This window comes from Etheostoma cragini, chromosome 15, assembly GCF_013103735.1.
Source record: "Etheostoma cragini isolate CJK2018 chromosome 15, CSU_Ecrag_1.0, whole genome shotgun sequence".
NCBI lineage: Eukaryota > Metazoa > Chordata > Actinopteri > Perciformes > Percidae > Etheostoma > Etheostoma cragini.
In genome coordinates this window covers 19241971-19262883 of record NC_048421.1, presented here as the reverse complement: position 1 = coordinate 19262883, position 20913 = coordinate 19241971, and the positions used below count along the sequence as shown (strand labels likewise).

At 42.4% G+C, this 20913-nt stretch overlaps 1 protein-coding gene across 1 annotated transcript in view; it reads left to right on the top strand.

Moving 5' to 3' along the window:
* The window catches only part of gsg1l (gsg1-like), a 42278-nt gene that overhangs the window by 15314 nt on the left and 6051 nt on the right, over positions 1-20913 (top strand). The window contains exon 3 of the mRNA XM_034895016.1: positions 18648-18800. Coding sequence (XP_034750907.1) covers positions 18648-18800 — 153 coding nt within the window. The remainder of the gene's footprint in view (positions 1-18647; positions 18801-20913) is intronic.

Here is a 20913-nt window from a genome sequence, read left to right as displayed (position 1 = left end):
CCAGTTGGAGTCGGTTGATGGTGGTAGAGCTGTTGCCGAGGAGAAGTGTGTTGCAGTAGTCCAGTCGGGAGGAGATGAAGGCGTGAATGAGTCTTTCAGCAGCGGGGGGTGTGAGAGAGGGTCTGATTTTGGTGATGTTGTGGAGGTGAAAGAAGGCGGTTTTAATGACCTGGCGGATGTGGTGCTCAAGGGAGAGGATGGAGTCAATCTCAGTGTGTAAAGGTAAATAAAGCAAGTCCTCCTAATCAACTAAATGCATCTTTTGTGTTTTCTGATCCGATGCCCCTATTGGCTAATGCGCCAATTAGTTTGTTAACACAAAACATCTGAGAAGCCGTCATTGGAAACTGTTTGAAAAAGGACTTACAAAGAATACCTGACAGGTGATTGGATGAACCATCTGTCTATCACATCTTTGGAATTAAATGATGTCCTAGACTTTCCAACTGTTATTGGACTAAATGGAGTCATTTGCAGGGGTTTAAACTTGTAGACGTCTCTTTCACCATGAAAGTCTATTGAAAAAAGTCCTTTTTGGCCCCATGTTACAGGTGGGGGACCCAAAAATGATAGTATCACTGTTTTGTTGGCAATGTCAAAGTGGCTTCAAAGCCCGACGCCTTTCCCGGGGGCCTGCTCCTGTTGAGCAGGTCAACGCCACCCGTTGGTGTGTGAATGGGTAGGTGAGAGGAAAATGGTAAAGCGCTTCGTTCAAAGGTTTAAAGGCACTTTGTAAATTCAGTCCGTTTACCATTTATAAAGCATTCTTTGCAAGTTTGAGCCCTGGTGCCCTGGTGCACTTGCATGTGAAAATGAAGATGGCTGATAATTGGGCACATAGGACCATCTAGGAAGATGGCTGATAATTGGGCACATAGGACCTTTTTCAAGATCTTCTTCCTGAGTTTCCTTCTTTGCTCCCTTCAATGAGACAAGCGAACGTCTGAAAGCTGGTTTCAGATGCTCTTTTTACAAGTGCTTCATCTGTATCCCGAGGCCTTCACTGTGATTATACCGACGGAGGAGGGAGTAGAAGGAAAGTGACATGTATTAATTGATATTAAAACAAGCTCAGTTGTTGTCTGGCATGTTGCCAGTTTTGAGTAATGGAAGTTATAGGAATCTGTACCCTAACAACAATGAGGAGGATGCCTTACTATCACATCCAAGTTTTAAGCAGATTTTAAACCCTTTTCGCAGAAAGAAGAACATTATTGTATCTTTCCATCAGCAATATCCTTAACAATACTTAAAAATTGAGAGGAACATGTCTTCTTTAGATTATAGTCTTTCATTGCTGATGCGTATGTAACTTCAATGACTGGATGTAGTTTGTCTCCGGTGACTGTGCTGACCCAGTCAAAACATGTCAGTCTTGTTTTTAATTGTGAAGGCAATTTATATTTTTCCACCATAACAAATCAGTAGGTCTTAATTTTCTAGGTGTCTCATTCTTCCTTGTGATCCTTTATGCAACAGATATAGTTCTTTGTCTCAGGAGCGGGATAATGAGAGAACATCTCCTCCAGATTCCTCCTACAGTGTAACTGCAGATAGGAGGAGGTTATTTCAAACAGCACTTGGTGTTTATATCCTTCAGCTCATAAAAAGAATATTTGATGGTCCAAAAGAAAGGGAATACTTTGGTTCACATAGGCGTAGCCTGTAATTTGCCGTTTCATGCAGAGCAGGTAGTTAATAATGAAAGTTCTCCGATGGTTTCATCTGTTAATGCCATCTGGAAGAGGAGCAGCGGTGGATAATATGATGAATCAAGCACAGTGCCCTTGCTCCTCACATACAAGGATACAATATGTTAATCGGCCTTCCTTTAGCCCTACATGCTCATGGCTGTGTTTTATAACACACAGCTGCTCCTCAGTCGGATCCAAGTTCCTTCTTAATGAAAACTGAATCCAATTTGATTACAAGGAAACAGAACTCTTAAGAACACTGTGGTCATGAGTGCACAGTCTAGAAAAAAAAGACCCACCTGAGAAATGCATCTACGCTAGCCCCCAACCAAACTACCCCAACCCCCGACCATGACTAACAGCTGAAGTCACGAGGACTAACGAGATCTCGCAAATTCCCGTTTTCATTGCGCAATACAAGTATGTCTATAAACAGAACCACAAAACCTCTGACCTGTTGACTTCAGGCCTGTCTCCGACCATTACTGCATTTTCAAGGTGCAGGGAAATATGATCCGCTGTGAGCACGGCTTTTTTGTTTTTGAAAATTAGCAGGGTGTTTTATTTTGTTTTTGTGCTCGATTTCCTGTCCCGCGCAACCCGCTCTCCGTTAACCGGCAAAAACAGAAGCTCTGCGGAGGGCTGCGGATTGCCGTTCCGCAGTTGGTGGAAATTAGGGGTTAGTATTTAAGAAAGTGCCAAATTACATTGCAACCTTTTATTAATATATTTGCACAGTTACATTTTCTCTAAATTGTATCTGCCTTTTCACTCAGTACAACTTTTTGTTGTCCAGCAGATGAGTCGATGGAGGCAGCACAACACACTGGAAAAACAACATACATATTATCACCGTATAAAGTTGCTATGGTGAAAAAGTGAGCAAAGAGTTTCAGCAGACACGGAGCCACATGGTAATCCCATTGAGTTTGTGTGCATGCACTGATATACTGTATATTCTCCCTCTTCTAGCCATTTTTGGCTCATTATTCCCCAGCTAGTCTCTCACTGTGTGTTTCTGCTGTTTGCTGCTGAACACTGTAAAGTGGGTTCATCAGAGATTTTTTGGGGGAAAATTGCTGGAATTGATACTGATCCAAGCGAGTGAGACTGAGCCAAAACACTGTGCCGTGAAACTCAATCAATAGGCTAAACATGTCTATAAAAGACGGTTCTGAGTTAGCTTTTCCAACATTTTAGACACATTTATGGTGATAATGACAGACCAAAAATAATGTGCAAAAGAGACCTAAACTATCACAAAAGGACACAAACTGACAACAAGAGATGCCAAATGACCACAGAAACCCACAACTACCTCAACAGGATGACCAAATGACACAAAATCTTGCAAAGAATTGAAAAACATCACATTTTCTTGAGAAATGTCGCTTAAACTGAATGCCTCGCCAAATACGCGCACCTACAGTAGGTCACACTTAAAATCACACATTCAGAGTTAGGTGAAGATTTTCTGTGGCTTCTTGACTATGAGCATCATGCTTCACATAGTTTTTTGATTTTTTTTAAGATTATTTTCTGGGCATTTATTTGACAGGACAGCTGAAGACATGAAAGGGGAGAAAGGGGGGTATGACGAGGGCTACAGGTCAGAATCCAACCAGGGTCTGCTGTGTCTTAGAGTAAACCTCTAGATATGGGTGCCCGCTCTACCAACTGAGCGTGATCGTGGGTGAGCGGTTTGCTGATGTCAACGTTGTGGATCGAGTGGCCCATGTCTGATCTGTTCACAGTTCCTGGAAGCTGAAAACATCCCAGCTCCCGCATGGCCAGCCTACTCACCGGACATGTCACCCATTGATTGAGCATGTTTGGGATGCACGTTCCAGGTCCTGCCAATATCTAGCAACTTCGCACAGCCTTTGAAGATAAGTGTACCAACATTCCACAGAAAACAACCAACAACCTGATCAACTCTACGTAGGATGACCACCCGTCCCGCGTAGCCCGTGCACGCACAGCGTTTTAAGTCCAATTCATATGTCCAGCAAATTGAGACCATGTCACGCATAATTAATGCTTGCTCAAATATCTTGCTATATCTTGCTGGTGAAAAGGTTTGAGTCCTAAAGGTGTCCCCAAAGTCCTAAAGGTGTCCCCAGAACAGTTTTTTTTGCCTGCGCCTGCTTTTCTGCCATGCAAGTTCTCCATCCTTCCTCCCCCGTCTCGTTCCGTGAACCTCTGGAGTTGTTAGTTAAGATTTTTTTTTGTTTGCTGTTCCTGTGGTGTTGAGCACAATTCCTGTTAATCCTGTAATTGTATTTTATAATTTATTCAAAGTGAATAAATTATAACATATAAATAATAAAAAAAGAATGAAAAATAAATTAAATTAAATAGCTAAAGTAAATCGTAAGTGGAAGTGAATCTGTCAATTCATCGAATATAACAATAAAAATATTATGAATCTTTATTTAGAAATAATAACACATCGGTAGGCCTATTCATGAGCTCACATCAGCAATTACACATGTCTAGGGGAATAGAGCATTATTAATATACCATGTAATGTATGTGCTAGAAATGGGTAAACCACTATCCGTGAGTCTGCCCGTGGGGGGGCACCGCTGCGCCAGGCAGTGTCCCACATATTCCCTCAGAAACATACCCCTTGTCCCCCCTTGGGCTTATTAGCAGGTGGTCACCTATCTATGGGAAGGAGATACAATACAGTACAGTAAAACTGCACATTTTAGAGTTGGCTTTTATTATGCCCAACTTAAGGCACACCTGTGCACTAATCATGCTGTCCAATCAGCATCTTGATAGGCCACACCTGGGGCAGTGATGGATGTTTTCTGCAAAGAGAAGTGCTCACTAACACAGATTTAGACATATTTGTGAACAATATTTGAGAGAAATTAGCCTTTTATGTATATAGAAAAAGTCTTAGATCTTTGAGTTCAGCTCATGAAAAATGGGGGCAAAAACAAAAGTGTTGCATTCATAATTTTGGTCAGTGTAATTGTGTCCTCTATTGGATATGCGTCATACGGGATGTAAAGTGAAAGTTACATCGCTGATGGTTGATGTGTTTGAGTTTTCTATAATGCAACATCTCCAGTCTCTCTTCCTTCATCTGTTCTGTTCTGAATGTACTGAAGCGAGTGATGAAGAGCGAGCCGAATCCAGACTGCCGTTAGGCGGTGTAACAGATAATAGGGTTTCTCCTTTCAATACACCACAGTGTGTACATAACGCGCCACTAATAAATAATTGCAGTGGTTCTCAAGAGCTCGCACTTGACATTGCACTTGGCTCCTCAGTGAAACACAAGAAACCAAGTGTGAAGTGGATCCGATGAACAGATGAACACACAGACACCAACTCCATCCATTTTAGTTGGACATCTATATTGATTAGTGCTGCTTGCGGATGTTTAATCCTAGAAACTCGCCATGAAACCCCCCAAAATTCTTCATTTCTTCAATTCTTCTATTATTGAGACCTGACCTTTTTGCACACAGAAAATCTATCATCTTTTGGATCTGCCTTAAATTGAAAATCATGAAATGTATGTGCAAGATTCTTTTTTCTTGTGCAGTATTTAGTCAAAACAAATCTGAATCTACTGCAGTCAAACAAACAAGAGGGACGGAAAACAGAGCACCTCAGAAGTAAAATCAAGCTGAAATCCTTATCAGGTAATGCAAAATGAAAGAAAAGACGCATCCATCAGTTGTGGACTCGAGGCCTGTGGAGGCAAACGAGAAGAAGAAATAGCAGCCAGTTCTTTTTAGTTTTATTTGTCTTTTCAAACTTCAGCTGTCTATTAAGACAAATGTTGATGAACACAAACTTTCAAATTAGTGTAACAAGATAAGTGCCTTCTGGTAGCCATGTTTTTTACACTTATGTGACGAAGCGCGTGGCTGTCGTCACGGTAGCAAAAGCGCTACCTATTTTAGCTCTCAAAGATCTACCCTAAATGTTGCGTGTCTGTGTGTTTGGAGTGATATGTTTGGTTAACTTTCACAAGGTTTACAATCACTTGTTGCCTAGCCAATCATCATATTCCCCACAGTAATCCCGTAGCTTTTTTTGCGCACATATAACATCCTATACTACAGAGATTTACATGCTATAGCTACCTTCAATCAATAGCCTACATCATTCTGTTTAATGTACTGTTGATTATAATCACGCACCAAATGTGTCTTTTGTTACCTTCTTGTCTGTGTAGTGTTATTCATGTGAGTGTTGTAATGGGAAAATTATTTTTAAGCATGATTTCATATGTCCTACATAATGCATGTGTTGATTATTCATATAATCATTCAGAATGCTTGACTTTTGAATCTTTCTTTGTGTGTCCTCCCTGAAGGAGAAGACGACTGTTTGCCTTTGCATTTTTCCTCCAAGGACAAATGCCACAAAGTCTAACAAAAAACCCTTGTCCCGAGCTATGTTTATCACTCTGACATCCCTCCATTTAGTGCATGTATAGGTACTGAGCATGTGTGTGTATTTCAGGCTTGTGTAATGTGTGTTATGACTACAGAGTGTAAATTGTAATTTCCTCTTGTGGGACTAAAAAGGATACATTTTTATTATAGCAGGTCCCAGGTTGAGACCATAGCCCGTCCGAAGAGACAAGATATTCCTTTTTCAGCTAAGATAGAATGACTGGTAAAGAATATATACATATATATATATATATATATCTTCCAATCTAACCTTCCAATTAGAGGGGCAAGCAGCAGGTGTATGTAACCTAGCAGCTTCTTTTGCGTGGGGGAGGGGGTGGGCAGTTTGTGGAAACCCCTTGGGAAGCAGGATCTAAGTCTGTTGGATGCCCTCAGTGTAGTGACTTGATTTAAGCCTTGTGTTGTCTTTCCATTATCCATGAACCTTTTGTGTACTTTTCTGATGTTTTTATCATTTTTTTCTGATTCATTTGTCACGTTTTCCATGCTTTTGGTGCTTTTTTAAAACCTGAGCTGTTTTAACAATAGGTTTTACACTTACTCATGGACAAAAAACCTCATTTGTATCAAATTATGCGTAGGTTTTTAGTTAACAAGGCAGAAATTGTGAATTATTTTGACTAATAATTAAGATCAGAGGATGTTGCGTGGATCACAGATGGGTAGATGTCAAAGCTTATTCCGGATACTGTTTTGAAACCATTACAAAAAAGAATTCCAATTCTAAAAGATTAAATAAAACGCCCAAAAAAATTCAATAAAAGTAATCTTTTTACCGGAAGAATGTTGTATGGAATTATCCATGTTATTTTTGGGCAATTTGGTTGAAAGAAATCTTTAGGTTACTTGCGTAAACCCGGTGTTCAGAGTAGCATTAGTGACTGTGAGAACCTACGGGTTTTTCCGTCGAAAAATGTAAATGTGCAGAGCACAAACTGGACACAACGCATGCAACCACTGTTCCTCTGAGGAAGAAAAAGGCGGGGAAGACAGCGCCAAAAGGTCAATGGAAGAGCATGAGCCAACCACCTTGGGCACAAAGGCCGGATTAGGTTTCAATAACACCCTGACACGCCCCGGGGGCTATCTGAGTGCATGATGGATGCACAGAGAGCGCATAAATGTCACCAACCCATTTAGCAGACGCCAAGGCCAGCAGCAGCACTGTCTTCAAAGACAGATGCTTCAGGTCAACCTCCTCCAGTGGTTCAAAAGGAGGGTCCAGGTCCCACGGGGGAGCCAACGGCTTAAAAACAGGGACCAGCCGACATGCTCCTTTCAAAAAACGGCAAACCAAAGGGTGTTTGCTGGCTGTTTTACCCTCAAACCCCACATGACAAGCTGCAACGGCAGCGAGGTGCAGTTTAAGGGTGGAGAAGGCTTTATGTTTGTCAATCAAGTCCCGCAAGAATGACAAAATGGCACCAACAGGGCACTGAAAAGAGACATGTCCTTCCCTGAGACACCAGTCCTCAAACACCCTCCTCTTACAGTCATACAGGGATCAGGTGGAAGAAGCCCTGGCACTCTGAGTTGTGTTAATCACATTCTGTGAGAGCCCAGCTGTGTTTTAATTGCACCAAATAGCCCCAGTAACTCTGGGTGCGGGTGAAAGATTGTCCCCCCCGCCTGTAACAGCATGTCCCTGCGTTGTGGGAGTGGCCACGGCTGTCCGCAAAGAAGTAGATATATCTCCGCAAGCCAGTGCATCGCCGGTCAGTGTGGAGCTATTGAAATCATCCTGCTCTGGCGCTCTCTCACCCTGGACAGAGTGGGGGGTATCAGAGCCATACCGTACACGCCGAGAGGCGCCCCTGGATCACATATTGACAAAAACAGCGGACATTGCGCATTGTCTTTCAATGCAAATAGGTCCAATTTGGCCCGGCCATAGCGCGACCACACCTGCCTCACAATGGCTTAGTGCAGAGCCCAGTTGCCTTACTGCGGCGTGCCCCTGGACAGCAAATCTGCGCCTTGGTTCAGAGCCCCGGGGACATGTGTCGCTCTCAGAGACAGGAGGTGCCTGCTGCTCCACAGTATCAATCTCCGTGCCAGCATGTGTAACTGACGGGAACACAAGCCCCCCTGACGGTTTATATAGGCTACTGTTGTTGTGTTGTCTTCTATCACCAGAACATGGTGTCCTATAAGAAGCGGCAGGAAATGCCTCAGGGTGAGAAACACTGCTAAGAGCTTGAGGTAATTTATGTGACAGTGCCGGAGACTCTCGCTCCAAGTGCCTCTCACAAAACGGCCCTCCTGTGTTCCCCCCCAGCCCAAAAGGCTCGCGTCTGTGGTGACCACCTTCCATGCCAGAACGGTGTCCAAGGCTACTCCCTGCGCCAAGAAACTCGGATGCGTCCATTCCGCATTCCACGGTAACCTCTGTGCGCCATGACGCACAGGATCCAGCCTGAGGGAAGACACCCAATGCTGGAAATCCCTCATAAACAGGCGGCATAGTGAGATCACCAGAATTGCCGCTGACATCAGTCCCACTAACCTTAGACATATCCTGAAAGCAACGGATCCGCGTAGTCAAAAATGCGTGAGACAAGCCCTAATAACCTTCACCCTCTCCGCCGACACGCGGGCTGTGAAGGACATTGAGTCCAGAGATAGTCCCAGAAATATTATATTTTGCACTGGGGAAAGCACACTCTTTTCTATATTCATTATAATACCCAGATTGGTCAGATGTTTTATGAGAATGTGCGTTTGCGTCACAGACTCCTGCTCTGACTGTGCCAAAAGGAGCCAATTGTCTGGATTTGTAGCTAGACGGAGACCCTGCCGCCTTACGAGGGCTACAGTTGCTTTGGTACAACTTACGAACACTCTCGGGCTCAGAGACAGACTGAAGGGAAGCACTCTGTACTTGTAACAGACACCCCGAAAAGCAAACCTAAGATATTTCCTGTGTGGAGGATAGATTGCAATATGGAAATACACGTCTCTCAGATCAACAGATGCCCTGGCGCACCGGACGAAGAGTCTTATGAGTGAGCATCCTGAATTTGTATTTTCGGAGGTATTTGTTCAGAGCCTGCAGGTCCAGGATTGGGCGAATTCCGTCCCCTCCCCGTTTGGGGACCACAAGATGGGGACAGTGGAACATGCTTTAATTCTGCTGAAAAATGTGACTGTGTGCTTGGGTAACTTGGATGGAGGACAGGGTCTGCCGCCTCCGCAACAAAGTCTCCGCTTCCCTTTGAGGGGACGCGCCTGTTTGGCAGCGCACGTTACAACAGGGAGCTTGGGGGCTGTGAAACCTCCTGCATCACACTTCCAAACAGAAAATGTGGGGCTGGTGAATGGGAAACTTCCAGCTCCAACGCAGGTAGGGAGAGGTCTGTTGTCAAACCGCCCTCTTCTTCTTTCAAATCTTCTGAAAAGGGGCCTGGGCTGGCTGTCCCGGTGGGGCAGCAGTCTGCGCAGGGGCTTTTCTGGGCCAGCTCCCTCTCGCCTTCTGCTGAGGTGGGGCGTCTGGGGCGGGCTGGGATCTGGCCGCTTGGGGATTTTGAACTGAGCCAACCGCGAGACAGCTTGAGCGAAAGACTTGGATGGTTAAGCCATCTAGCCCTTTCCTGTAGAACCATCAGCCCCATAGATTTACCTGTGGCCTGGACCGCACAGTGCTGCACGTGGAGGCAGATGTCTGTGATCACAGTAATCTCTTCCCACACAGCAGGCTCTGGTTTGGTGACCATGTCCTCGCACAGCTCCGCTTGGTACGCAGTGAGCATGGAGAAGACATTCGGAGCACTTACCGTTAAAGCCGCCGCTTTATACGCCCTCTCGGTCAAGGCAGACTGGAAACGGTCCGCCTTCGATGGCATTGTGGGGTTCTGTGAGGTTTTTTGCAGTCACCCACGGGTGAAGGTGGGCTGCAACCAACGGCTCCATCGGGGGCTATGCGGAACATTCCCAGCTTTTCATGCCCTCAACTTCCAGGGAAGAAGCTCCCTGAATTGGGGTCTTGCCGCTGAAAGGTTGGTGTTTCCAGGAAGAGGATACCTCTTCCAGCAGATCAGGAAAAGTTGGAAGTAGCTGTTTTGCCGACCTCTTGGTCTGGGGCAATTTCCTCCCATTGTAGTGTAATCTAGTGTGCTCCACCATGACCGTAGGCCAAGGGATGTTTAGCCTGGACGCAGCGCGTTTGCACACGTCCTGCATGTCCATGCTGAGAGCGGAGGAAGCTGGTACACTTTCCTCCTCCTTCCGATGGCAGACACAGCATCAGGCTTCACAGCCTGGGCGGAGGGGATGAACATTTCGAACTCGTCCTCCTCATCCTGTGATACGAGGAGCTCCGAGGAGTCCTCGTCCTCCTCATCCTGTGATACGAGGAGCTCCGAGGAGTCCTCGTCCTCCTCATCCTGTGATACGAGGAGCTCCGAGGAGTCCTCGTCCTCGTAGTCCAGCTCGAGTACATCTTCTGCGAGCGGAGCCACTGCGCCCAGCTCCAGCTGTGAGCCCCAGCTGGGTTTGGCACAGGGTACGGCGTCCGCGCCAGACACGTCATTGCCAGTCGGCAAATTAGTGTTCGACAGGTATGGTTCCTTCCCCGACAACCTAGATTGGCGCGCTAGCCGTCCGCGAAGGCTTTTCGTGGTAAAGCAGGCTCAGTGTCTGCATGAACCGGGGGCTTGAACGGCCAGGCAGGCGTGTTTCAGCCCGAGGCAACACGAGCAGACCTGGTGTGTGTCCCCACTGGAAATTTTGTTTCCACAATGACAAAGTTATATAAGGGACGGTAGAAGACATCTTCGTTAGCTTGAGTGCTAAATGCGAAGATTCTGAGCAGTAGCTCGCGTTAAACGACAAGGCGGATAACGCTCCAGTCTGTGGTGAGACCAAAGAATCGTGTTGAAGGCAGCTAGCGCCCGGCAACGAAGAAGTTAAGCTATGATGGCTTCGGTCTGTGGATAGTTAAGCTAGCTAGCCTGCACGACAGAGATAGGCTTCAAAGCAAGAAGAGGTTTTAGAATGGTGTCTGCGTCGTAGCCTAATCTATTTAAAGGGGGTTGAACCCAAGGTCAGCTTAGTGAACACTAGTTTTTACATTATGGGATAGTTTTTTGACTTCTCAGTTAATTACCTTTAGTGGGCCTGCTTCCCATTAGTTTTATAGTTTCCGTGTCTGTTTTTCCTCAGCTTAATTGGGAGAGAAAATAAAAACCATCTTTTCAACTACATCTCTGGCTCAATCCGAGTGTTTTACACCTCCTCCCGACTAAGCAGTGACATCTTATGTTCAGAAAAAAGTAAATACTACAATGGAAGAAGCTCAGAAAAGTTTTCTCTAAAGATAATTCAGTAAAAACCAGTACATGAAATCAGCTTGTGTCGAACACTTTTATTATTATTTAATATAGAGCTGATAAATTGAGCTAATTAGTCAGCAGACAGAAAATTAATCTTTGATATTCTGAAGAAGTGAACTCATTTATCATATTCATAAGTGTGCTTCTTTTCCCTGTTCTACTGAATCTCTTTGAGTTTTAATAACTGTGGTTACATTGAAGCAATTAAAACTTGTAATGGACACTTTCCTTTTTGAAATTTTTCAAAGTAGCCTAAATCATTTGAATTGATTACTTCCAAAATGAATGGAAATAATAATAACTAGTGACAAATCATCAGTGACAACCCTAATTTAATTCACTAGAATGACTGTCTTGATTAATTTTTGGAAATCCTAAATCTGGGACTTAATCAATGAATTGATAATCTTGTCATTGAGGTTCCGCTGGGTCTGAATCAGAAAAGAATCTGCGTTCTCGACACTCAGAACATCAAAAATGTATAACAGACACAAACTGTTGACATCATGCACCACTGACCAGCTTATGAAAACACACACACACACACACTTACACACACACACAGCCATTAAAGATGTAATTATTTGAGACGAGGCTCGCTCTAATGAGCTCCTTCCTTCCTGTTATCAGCCCTTCAGTACACATTTTATTTACTCTCTAATGAAACCTCACTCTGCTCCTTCTACTGGTGATACATATTCAATAAGGGGGGTACTATTTTGGTCAATATTGTTGCATTGTGCCTTTTCCTGAAAGGCTTTTTATACCTCTGGTATTTGTTTCCATCGACTGGCTGGAAATCAAGAGAAACCAGAAAGAGAGTTTGGTGTATAAGAGCGATACTTTATGAAAAATCCAATTTTTAATTCACTCCGCTGTTATAATGCGCAGGTTCAGCCTCAGGGAAGGAGACAAAAAAATTCATGAAGAAAGAAAAAAAAATCACACTCAAATTTGTGTGTGGTACTCCCGATTGTTAGTGATTATATGACTTGTATTTAGTGCCGCAACAGTCGTTAAATTAAATTGCAGTCATGGCTTTTGTATTTGTGTTGTAACTTTCGTATTTGTGTTGTGGTGTTTGTATTTGTGTTGTGGTTTTTTGTATTTGTGTTGTAACTTTTGTATTTGTGTTGTGGCTTTTGCATTTGTGTTTAACCGTCGTGGCGGCCATAGATGTTTATGCATTAAAATGTTGTAAAAAACTGTATTATAAGTTGTGCTGTCAGTCAAACACATTATTAACGGCGTTAATTTTTTTATCACAAGATTAATATTCTTTTTGGCCAAGCAAACTTTGTAGTTTTTTTCACATGCTGTTGCAACAACTAGTAGCGTTAGAAAAACTACAACATCCACCAGATCAAGCTAGACCGGAAACTAAAAGTGGCTAAATGTTTTATTGACAAGACCAAAGTGTTATGTGTGTGTTTTGTTGTTTCGGACGGAACAATCATCACAGCACGTCCAGTCTGAAATATCGTCAAAGTATTATCGTCACCCTTTTATTGATGGACAGTGTTACACTGTGTGAGAGATTATTTGCTCCAAGTGAGAATTCCACGTGTGAAATTGAACACTACAGTAGGCTACATGCTGGGGGGGGGGGTTTCTTGAACACTACAGAAGGATAACGACCATTGTTGTTTTCAATAAAAAAAAGCAAAAACATTTGCACAAAGCGAGCTGATCCACTTTTCCTTGTTGATAAGAGCATTAAAATGAGAAAAACTAATGGAACAAGGGAAATTTAGACTAGATAAAAATGTGCGATTAATTGTGATTAATTGAGAGTTAATTATGACATTAATGCGATTAATCGTGATTAAATATTTGAATTGTTTGACAGCACTAATTATAATAAATCAGTGTCATTAGTTCTGCAGGTATTTGGTCATTAATTAAAGTATTGGACACATTAAAATGTGGACCTGAGGATGGCGCTAGATGGAAAGTCAGAGGATCACCAAAGTTATTACAGTTTATCCTCAGGGGAACATGACTGTCTGTTGTAGAGATATATTTCAGTCTGGACAGACCAGCATTGCAATCAGTGGAGCCACGCCAGCGGAAGAACGCGTTTATAAAAGAAAACAAGATCATAAATTTACTGTCGTCCTGAAGGTTTCAGCTGCAGGTTTGTAGTTTCTCCTTCACATTCATTTTGCACCTTGACATCATAAAGTGGTTCACGCTGTTCTTATTACTGATGGTCCCCAGAGGTTTCTGCTCTTCCTTACACTCCTCTTTTCTCTCCTGCTTTAGTTTTCACCACTGTCTCCCCAGTCTTTAACTTGCTACAACTTCCAAACCAAGTGTTCTGTTTCAGGTCAATTGCTAATCCTTCTGCCTGTCTGCTTTCATTAGGAAGTCTGTTTCCACGCTGCATTCATAGTCCCATGAGAAAGACTGTATGTATGAGATTTCTGCTGTCTCAGCAACTGTTGGAGCAATTACTATTGCAGAGATTCATGATCTTTGTGCACTTGGATGATCTCCTGACTTTTCATGTAGCGCCATCATCCGCTCCATAATTCAATTTGTCCAAGTTCTTGTGATATCACAGTGACTTTCCGTTTACATAGTTGATTTCTTCTTATTTGAAGGCCCTACAAACGTTTCATAAGCTAACTTACTGTCTTGTAATCAGGAGTCTTAAAGTTGTGATTTGCAGCGATAAAACAAAAAAAGAAAAAGAAAAGAAGCATTAAGGGGTTTTGACAAAAAAGGCTTGTTTACCTAGAGTACAACAACTTTGGTACGTGTGGCAAATGCAACATGTACAGTAAAGTTTCTCTCCTCCCCCAGCTTTTCCCTCAACCCATATCTTGCGCATTCATTGGCTCTTGGACTCCTTGACATGTCCAATTATTTAGCCTGCTAGATATCTTGGACGCGTCTGAGAAGCATTGTATTTGAACAGTTCAAACACCTCGCTCGAGCGCCTTTGGAATGCTGATTTGGGAGCGCCTATTTGGGAGCGCCTATTAGGGAGCGCCGAGCCAAGGCTGATTAGCTCCTGGTTTAAAAACTAGGCCTTAGCAATCACTTTACAAATCACTAAAGTCTTTACCAACTAAGACATTTTGTAGGTTTTAATTATGCGGCATAATGTATTAAATCACTACAGTTACTTGGCACATTGGAAAAAACATGCACAAACTTGGAGATAGATTTAACCCTTCAGTCTGTGGATAATGTGCTGTTTTAAAGGTCCCATCACATGGTGCTCTTTGAATGCTTTTATATAGACCTTAGTGGTCCCTAATACTGTATCTGAAGTCTCTTTTATATAGACCTTAGTGGTCCCTTAATACTGTATCTGAAGTCTCTTTTATATAGACCTTAGTGGTCCCCTAATACTGTATCTGAAGTCTCTTTTATGTAGACCTTAGTGGCCTCCTAATACTGTATCTGAAGTATCTTTTATAAAGACCTTAGTGGTCCCCTAATACTGTATCTGAAGTCTCTTTTATATAGACCTTAGTGGTCCCCTAATACTGTATCTGAAGTCTCTTTTATGTAGACCTTAGTGGTCCCCTAATACTGTATCTGAAGTCTCTTTTATATAGACCTTAGTGGTCCCCTAATACTGTCTCTGAAGTCTCTTTCCTGAAACTCAGCATTGGTGCAGAATTACAGCCACTAAACTCAGTCCCACAATGAGCTTTCTTTTGTATGTGCCATTTCTGAGTCTGTAGCTATTGAGGAGGAAAGAGGGGGAGCAAGGTGGAGGCTGGGGGTGTGGCTTTGACCAACTGCCACAATTCTCTGGGCGGGCAAAGCAGTGAAAGGGGAGGTAACCTTGCCCCTTATGACCTCATAAGGAGAAAGAGCCTAGATTGGCCCATCTGAGCTTTCAATTTCTCAAAGGCGGAGCAGGACACCCAGGGCTTGGTTTACATCTATTGCCATTTCTAGCCCCTGGGGGACAATAGGCATGCAGGGGGGACTCATATTAATGTTACAAAAATGTTCAAGCCATGGGACATTTAAACAAAAATCCTTAGTTTGAAAACTCTAGCACCGCCCATGTTGGTAATGCTTTAAAAAATAATCTTGTATTACAACATTGCAATATAAACCTACCAGACATCTCACGTCATCCGCCAGTGGTCTTGCTCCTACAATTAAAACACAACAAACCCCTGAGACTAATTTCTGTCATCTTCTTGCCATTGCTTTTAGCCAAATGTTTGGCAGTATTTTTCTTTTAATAATCTACCATCATATTCCCTTATTTCACTCAGGTATGTAAAACCCTAGTCTCGCTTTGCTAGACCCTCCTCCAAAGCGCACTGGAGAAGAGTCTGGCTACTCCAAATAGCATTTGGGTATGGGAGGAAAAGATACTCTGGTTTAATGACATTTATTTTATCCAATCAGAATAGTCATTGGTGGCATTGAGCTCCGCACAGAGCTGCACAGAGAAAACTCAGATTGGACCGATAGTCTAGCTAGCTGTCTTGATTTACCCTGCAGAGATCTGAGGAGCAGTTAACCATAGTCCTCAGAAATCCACCGGAGTTTAGAATTCCAATACATAAAAAGTGGAAGACAATGCATACATGCATCTGGCTGAATTTCCTGCAGCACCGAAACAATCCCGAAACAAACCACTAGTAAAACCCTTTCAGTATTGCAATATGGCTGCCTGTTCTTGCCTAGAAAGAAGTTTGACACAAAATGAATGATTCACTTCTGTTGTTCAGGGATCCTGTAACTCCACTACACTCACAGGAAAACTCAGATCATCCCGTTTTAATCCTGTTGTGAGCATCACTGATTCAAAAAGGGCTGCTGCCTTTTAGAAATGATAAATGCGGGGAGCAGTGGAGTCTGAGTTGTGGTGCTGAGAGTGGGTCCTGAGGGCAGCTCCGGTTACAGAATGACAACTCCTCTCTGCTTTAAAAATGTTCTCATTTCCAGAGCGTGAAGAAGTACAGTAGGGGTTGTAAAGTGTGTTCATCATCCTGCATAATATGTCTCTCTGCTCTGATGGGATTTTTTTTCCCCACTCGGTCCACAGCTCTGTTTGACCAGAGGGCCCCGCCGACACAGGTCAGAGTCAAATGTGTGTCACACAAGTAGGTGGTTGATATCAGACACCCCCCCCCCCCCCCCCCTCCCCATCAGAAACAAATACTTCACCTTGTTTTGGGCTCTAAGTGTCACATCCTGTCTGGAGCGGAGGGATGAGTCCTCATTCTCCAAACATTCATCAGAGTCATCATTCCTGGCTCACTCCACACAATAAATAAAGGGATAATCCAACGTCCCCGCCCTCAGTTTGTGCCTGGAGGTGAAAAATACAACAAAAATGGAAATCTAGTACCCACTTATTTCTCTGCCCATGAAAGTTCCAGGAGTGAAGGTCGACACAGGTTTTTTCAATGAAAAAAACAAAGCATTTTTACTTACAGAGCACATTTCAATGCAAAAGAATAAGAGAAAGAATAAGAACAGAGAAATACTCAAAGTAAAGACATAGGTCCAAGGTAGATAATGATTACAGCAGTGGCGGAAGGAATATTCACATCTTTTACTTACAGTGGCTCAAGAAAGTTCACACACCAGTGCTAAAGTTGATTAACAAGAGGAATTGAAAATTGGATCTTGATCTTAATGCCTTAATTCAAAACCTTTAGGAAAATTCAATCTTTTAATGACACTGATTTTCTTTGTGAATGAGTAATGTATTGTATGGATACTTTCCGTAAGATCATCTCTCAATGCAAATCCAACCAGCTATTAAGCTAACTGAAATAACCCCATGCCAATCTCTATGTAAGGTGAAGGGTACGTGATGATGGGGGGGGTATTTTAATGCCAAAGGCCAAGGGAACTTTATCAGGATGCATAGTTTCCCGATCCATGAAATAACCGGCCTTTAAAAATAAAAATGTGCCTGCTTCTATAGGAATTTAACTTAGGGGGGTGTATACTTATGCCCCCTGTATTTTAAGGAAGAACATTTATTTATTTACAATACATTATTCAGTCAGAAAGAAAATTGGTGTCCTTAAAAGGTTGATTTTCAAAAAAAAATTTAAATAAGGCGTTAAGATCAATTTCCAAAAGATAGCAGGGGTGTGTAAATCTATTCCAGCTCCTGCCTCCAGCAGGAGGTGCCTCAGCCCCCTCAGCACCCCCCTTCCCTTGAACTTTTAACAACATATGACCTTTAAGACCTCATTATGCACCGATACATTGAGAGTTAGTGTTTCTATAGTTTTTATATTAGTTCATATTTACTCTGACACACTGGTGAGCTGCAGGTGAGCCAGTATTGTGCTTTCTCTCACCGTAATTGTCAAACAAACAGTCTAAACTCGGAATGGCTCAATCCGTTCTGTGAAACCTACTCAGCACTAAGGTCTTCAGAAGGCCTCTGTTGATTCCTGAGTCCTTCATAATACAGGTGCTCTTTCAACACAACTTGTACTGTCTCAGTGTGCATGCGTGAGAGAGCGTAACGCATAAAAAAGGGAAAATACAGTCAGAATAAGAGGAGCGCAGTATCCCATAAATCATTGCTGAATTCACTTTGATGTATTTCCTTTGCTGGGTCTTTGTGTATCTTCTCAAAGACCATGCCTGCTCCAGAAACACTGCTACTTGAGAAAATAAAAAAATAAAAAAAAGCTGTAATGCTGAAGATTGTTTTTAATTCACAGTGTGGTGATCAGGGCTGCCTTAAAATACCACGGGCCCCGGGGCCATGGCGATTCACTCAATACACATGACTGCAGTTTAAAAAATACAACTGTTGCAGCACCGATGTTTAAAACAAAACTCGCATTTTTGGTGCAAACATAAGAATTTTGCATAAATCAATCGCTAACAACCGCAGGTATTAAAGTCTATTAAAGTCTTAAATATTTTCCTCCTGGCTTTATGTGTGGCAAACCTGATTAGATTAAATCCCTGATACAAACTTATAACTGTACTAGCTATAGTAAGCTAGTCTCACATTGCTCACACAACATGGAGAGCACCAGATGTCCCGCCCCCAAAGAGTCCCCCTTTGTATTGTTCTTGTACTGCAAGACTGTATTAAAGGACAGTATAGTAAAACATACCTGGACAAGAAAGGGGTATGCTTCATATTTTAATGTTTGCATTTCCAAATAATAGGCTCATTTTGAACAACTTGGAGTTGTGTGTGTCTGCAGGTGTGCTGTGGTTGTCGGTGGTGTCGGAGGTGCTCTACATCCTGCTGCTGGTGGTCGGCTTCAGCCTGATGTGTCTCGAGCTGTTCCACTCCAGCAACGTCATCGACGGACTCAAACTCAACGCCTTTGCCGCCGTCTTCACCGTACTGTCCGGTAATGTGGGACGCCTGATAAGGCACTTCAACCTTTTAACCCTCACAATGTCCTTGGGTCAAACTGACCCATTTTCCTACATCAGTGTTCTTTTTAATTCCCCAAATTAACATGAATGATTCCACACAACGCTCTTTGGCAAGTACAAATCTCTACTTTCATTGATTTAGGGGAGTCTTATTTAATTTTATATTTATTTGAAAAAACATTTGGTTTTGAAATAGTATTGATTAAAAGTTGACATATTCCAGTCTGTGTGATTATCTATCAACATACATTCCTTAAATTGTATTCTAAATAATTCAACATTAGGTATAATTTCCTGTAAATTAGGTTTATTGACCATCAATTCCAAAGATAACTGTAAAACTAAAGTTAATAAGTTAGTGTTACGTAGTGTTGAAAACATCAAAAGTGACATTTATTTTAAAAAAGCGTCAAAGGTGTTGAAAAATGGACAAAAATGTAAGAACATTTTAAAACGTCGATAAAAAGCATCAACAAAAGTATTTATTTTTTTATTTTGACGGGAAGACAACACAAGGGTTAAGACTATTTCTTCTTTGATTTTTCGATGCACCTTAGGAATAATGGACGTTGTGCAGGAAAGACAGACATTACATTCCTCTAACATTCAGAAGTGCCCTGAGGATAAGCAGGGGGACTGATGCAGATTTGGAAGAGGCCGTCCAGGGTCAGAGGTTATCCTCTGGAAGCTTTCGCTGTGTAGGATTGTCGGATTTTTTCTCCCAACTCATGTTAAACCTCTTACACAAGAAGTTGGCTCTGTGTCCACCATGTTGCACACTGCTCTCCTTTTCCTCAGGCCAACTGACCCCTGATTATTTTAAAAGCACATCTACAGACCTCACGCCGCTCCTATCCTATACTCATCCCATCACGAGTGATAGATCTGAATTCCAGTTCTTCTTGCAATGACAGCTGATTGCAAAGACAGAAATGATTATTTAAAGCAAGGTTATGACCGTGTGATTGGCCCTTGCCATTGTGTAACGATTCTGCTTGGTTAAGCAGGAAGGTGAACCCCTCTAACAGCTGATCGGAGCTGGGGAGAGCATTGATTAAGAGTGAGGTCTTCCTGAAAGGATTTACGCGGAGATACATTTCGATCAGGAGAGACTAGTTGCAGATATGTGACAGTTATACAGAGCATGATAAAATATACATTTATTAGGATAACAGCTGACTTGATGTAGAAGGGCATCAATTAATAGTTACGTCTTCCTGAAAGAATTTACACCGAGCTACATTAGAAGCTAATGGGAGTCCTTTACCAGGAAAATGCTCCATCTGTGTCTTTAAATCCACGTGATGGTGGCGAAACACGTCCGAGTCCGATGATGAGGCTTTAATCTGAAAGACATAAAAAACATACTTTAGTATTTTAAGTAGACTAACAGATTCCTCTTTTTATTGAAAGAAACTCACTTTTCTCAACTTCAAGTGACAATTATCATTATGTTATAATATTTAAGATTATAATTTTGGCTAATATTGCTAAGGTAATAATTGAAAGGCAGTGTAAAGTGAGTGATGTGATTAATAGCAGCAGTGTCAGCAAGTCAAGGAACAGTGTACACTAGACTGATTTATAATATGATCAAAAAGTGTCTATATTAAAGTACAAAGATACATTCTAATAGAAATATAATATGTAACGTTATGAAACAATATACACTTTTAACTTAATATGATATATTTGTACGATTACAATATAGTTTTACATGTTGATTTGGACATACACATTTATGCTAAAAGCTACATCGTTGACAAAATGTGTACAGCCGAACGCACAGTAAAGTAGATGGACCTTGTACACACACATACAAACACACACACACACACACACACAAACACACCCTGCACACACACACACACCGCACACACACACACCTTACAGTTTCTCATCAGGGTGTCAAGGTTGAGGAGAAATTATGCTCTATTTATGGTAAACTGTAAAACCTGGAGCAGCTGAGTTTTATTTACGATGCCACACACACACACACACATTACAAACACAGACACGTGGCTCTTACACATCACACACTTCCACTAGATACACACACACACACACACACAGACACGTGGCTCT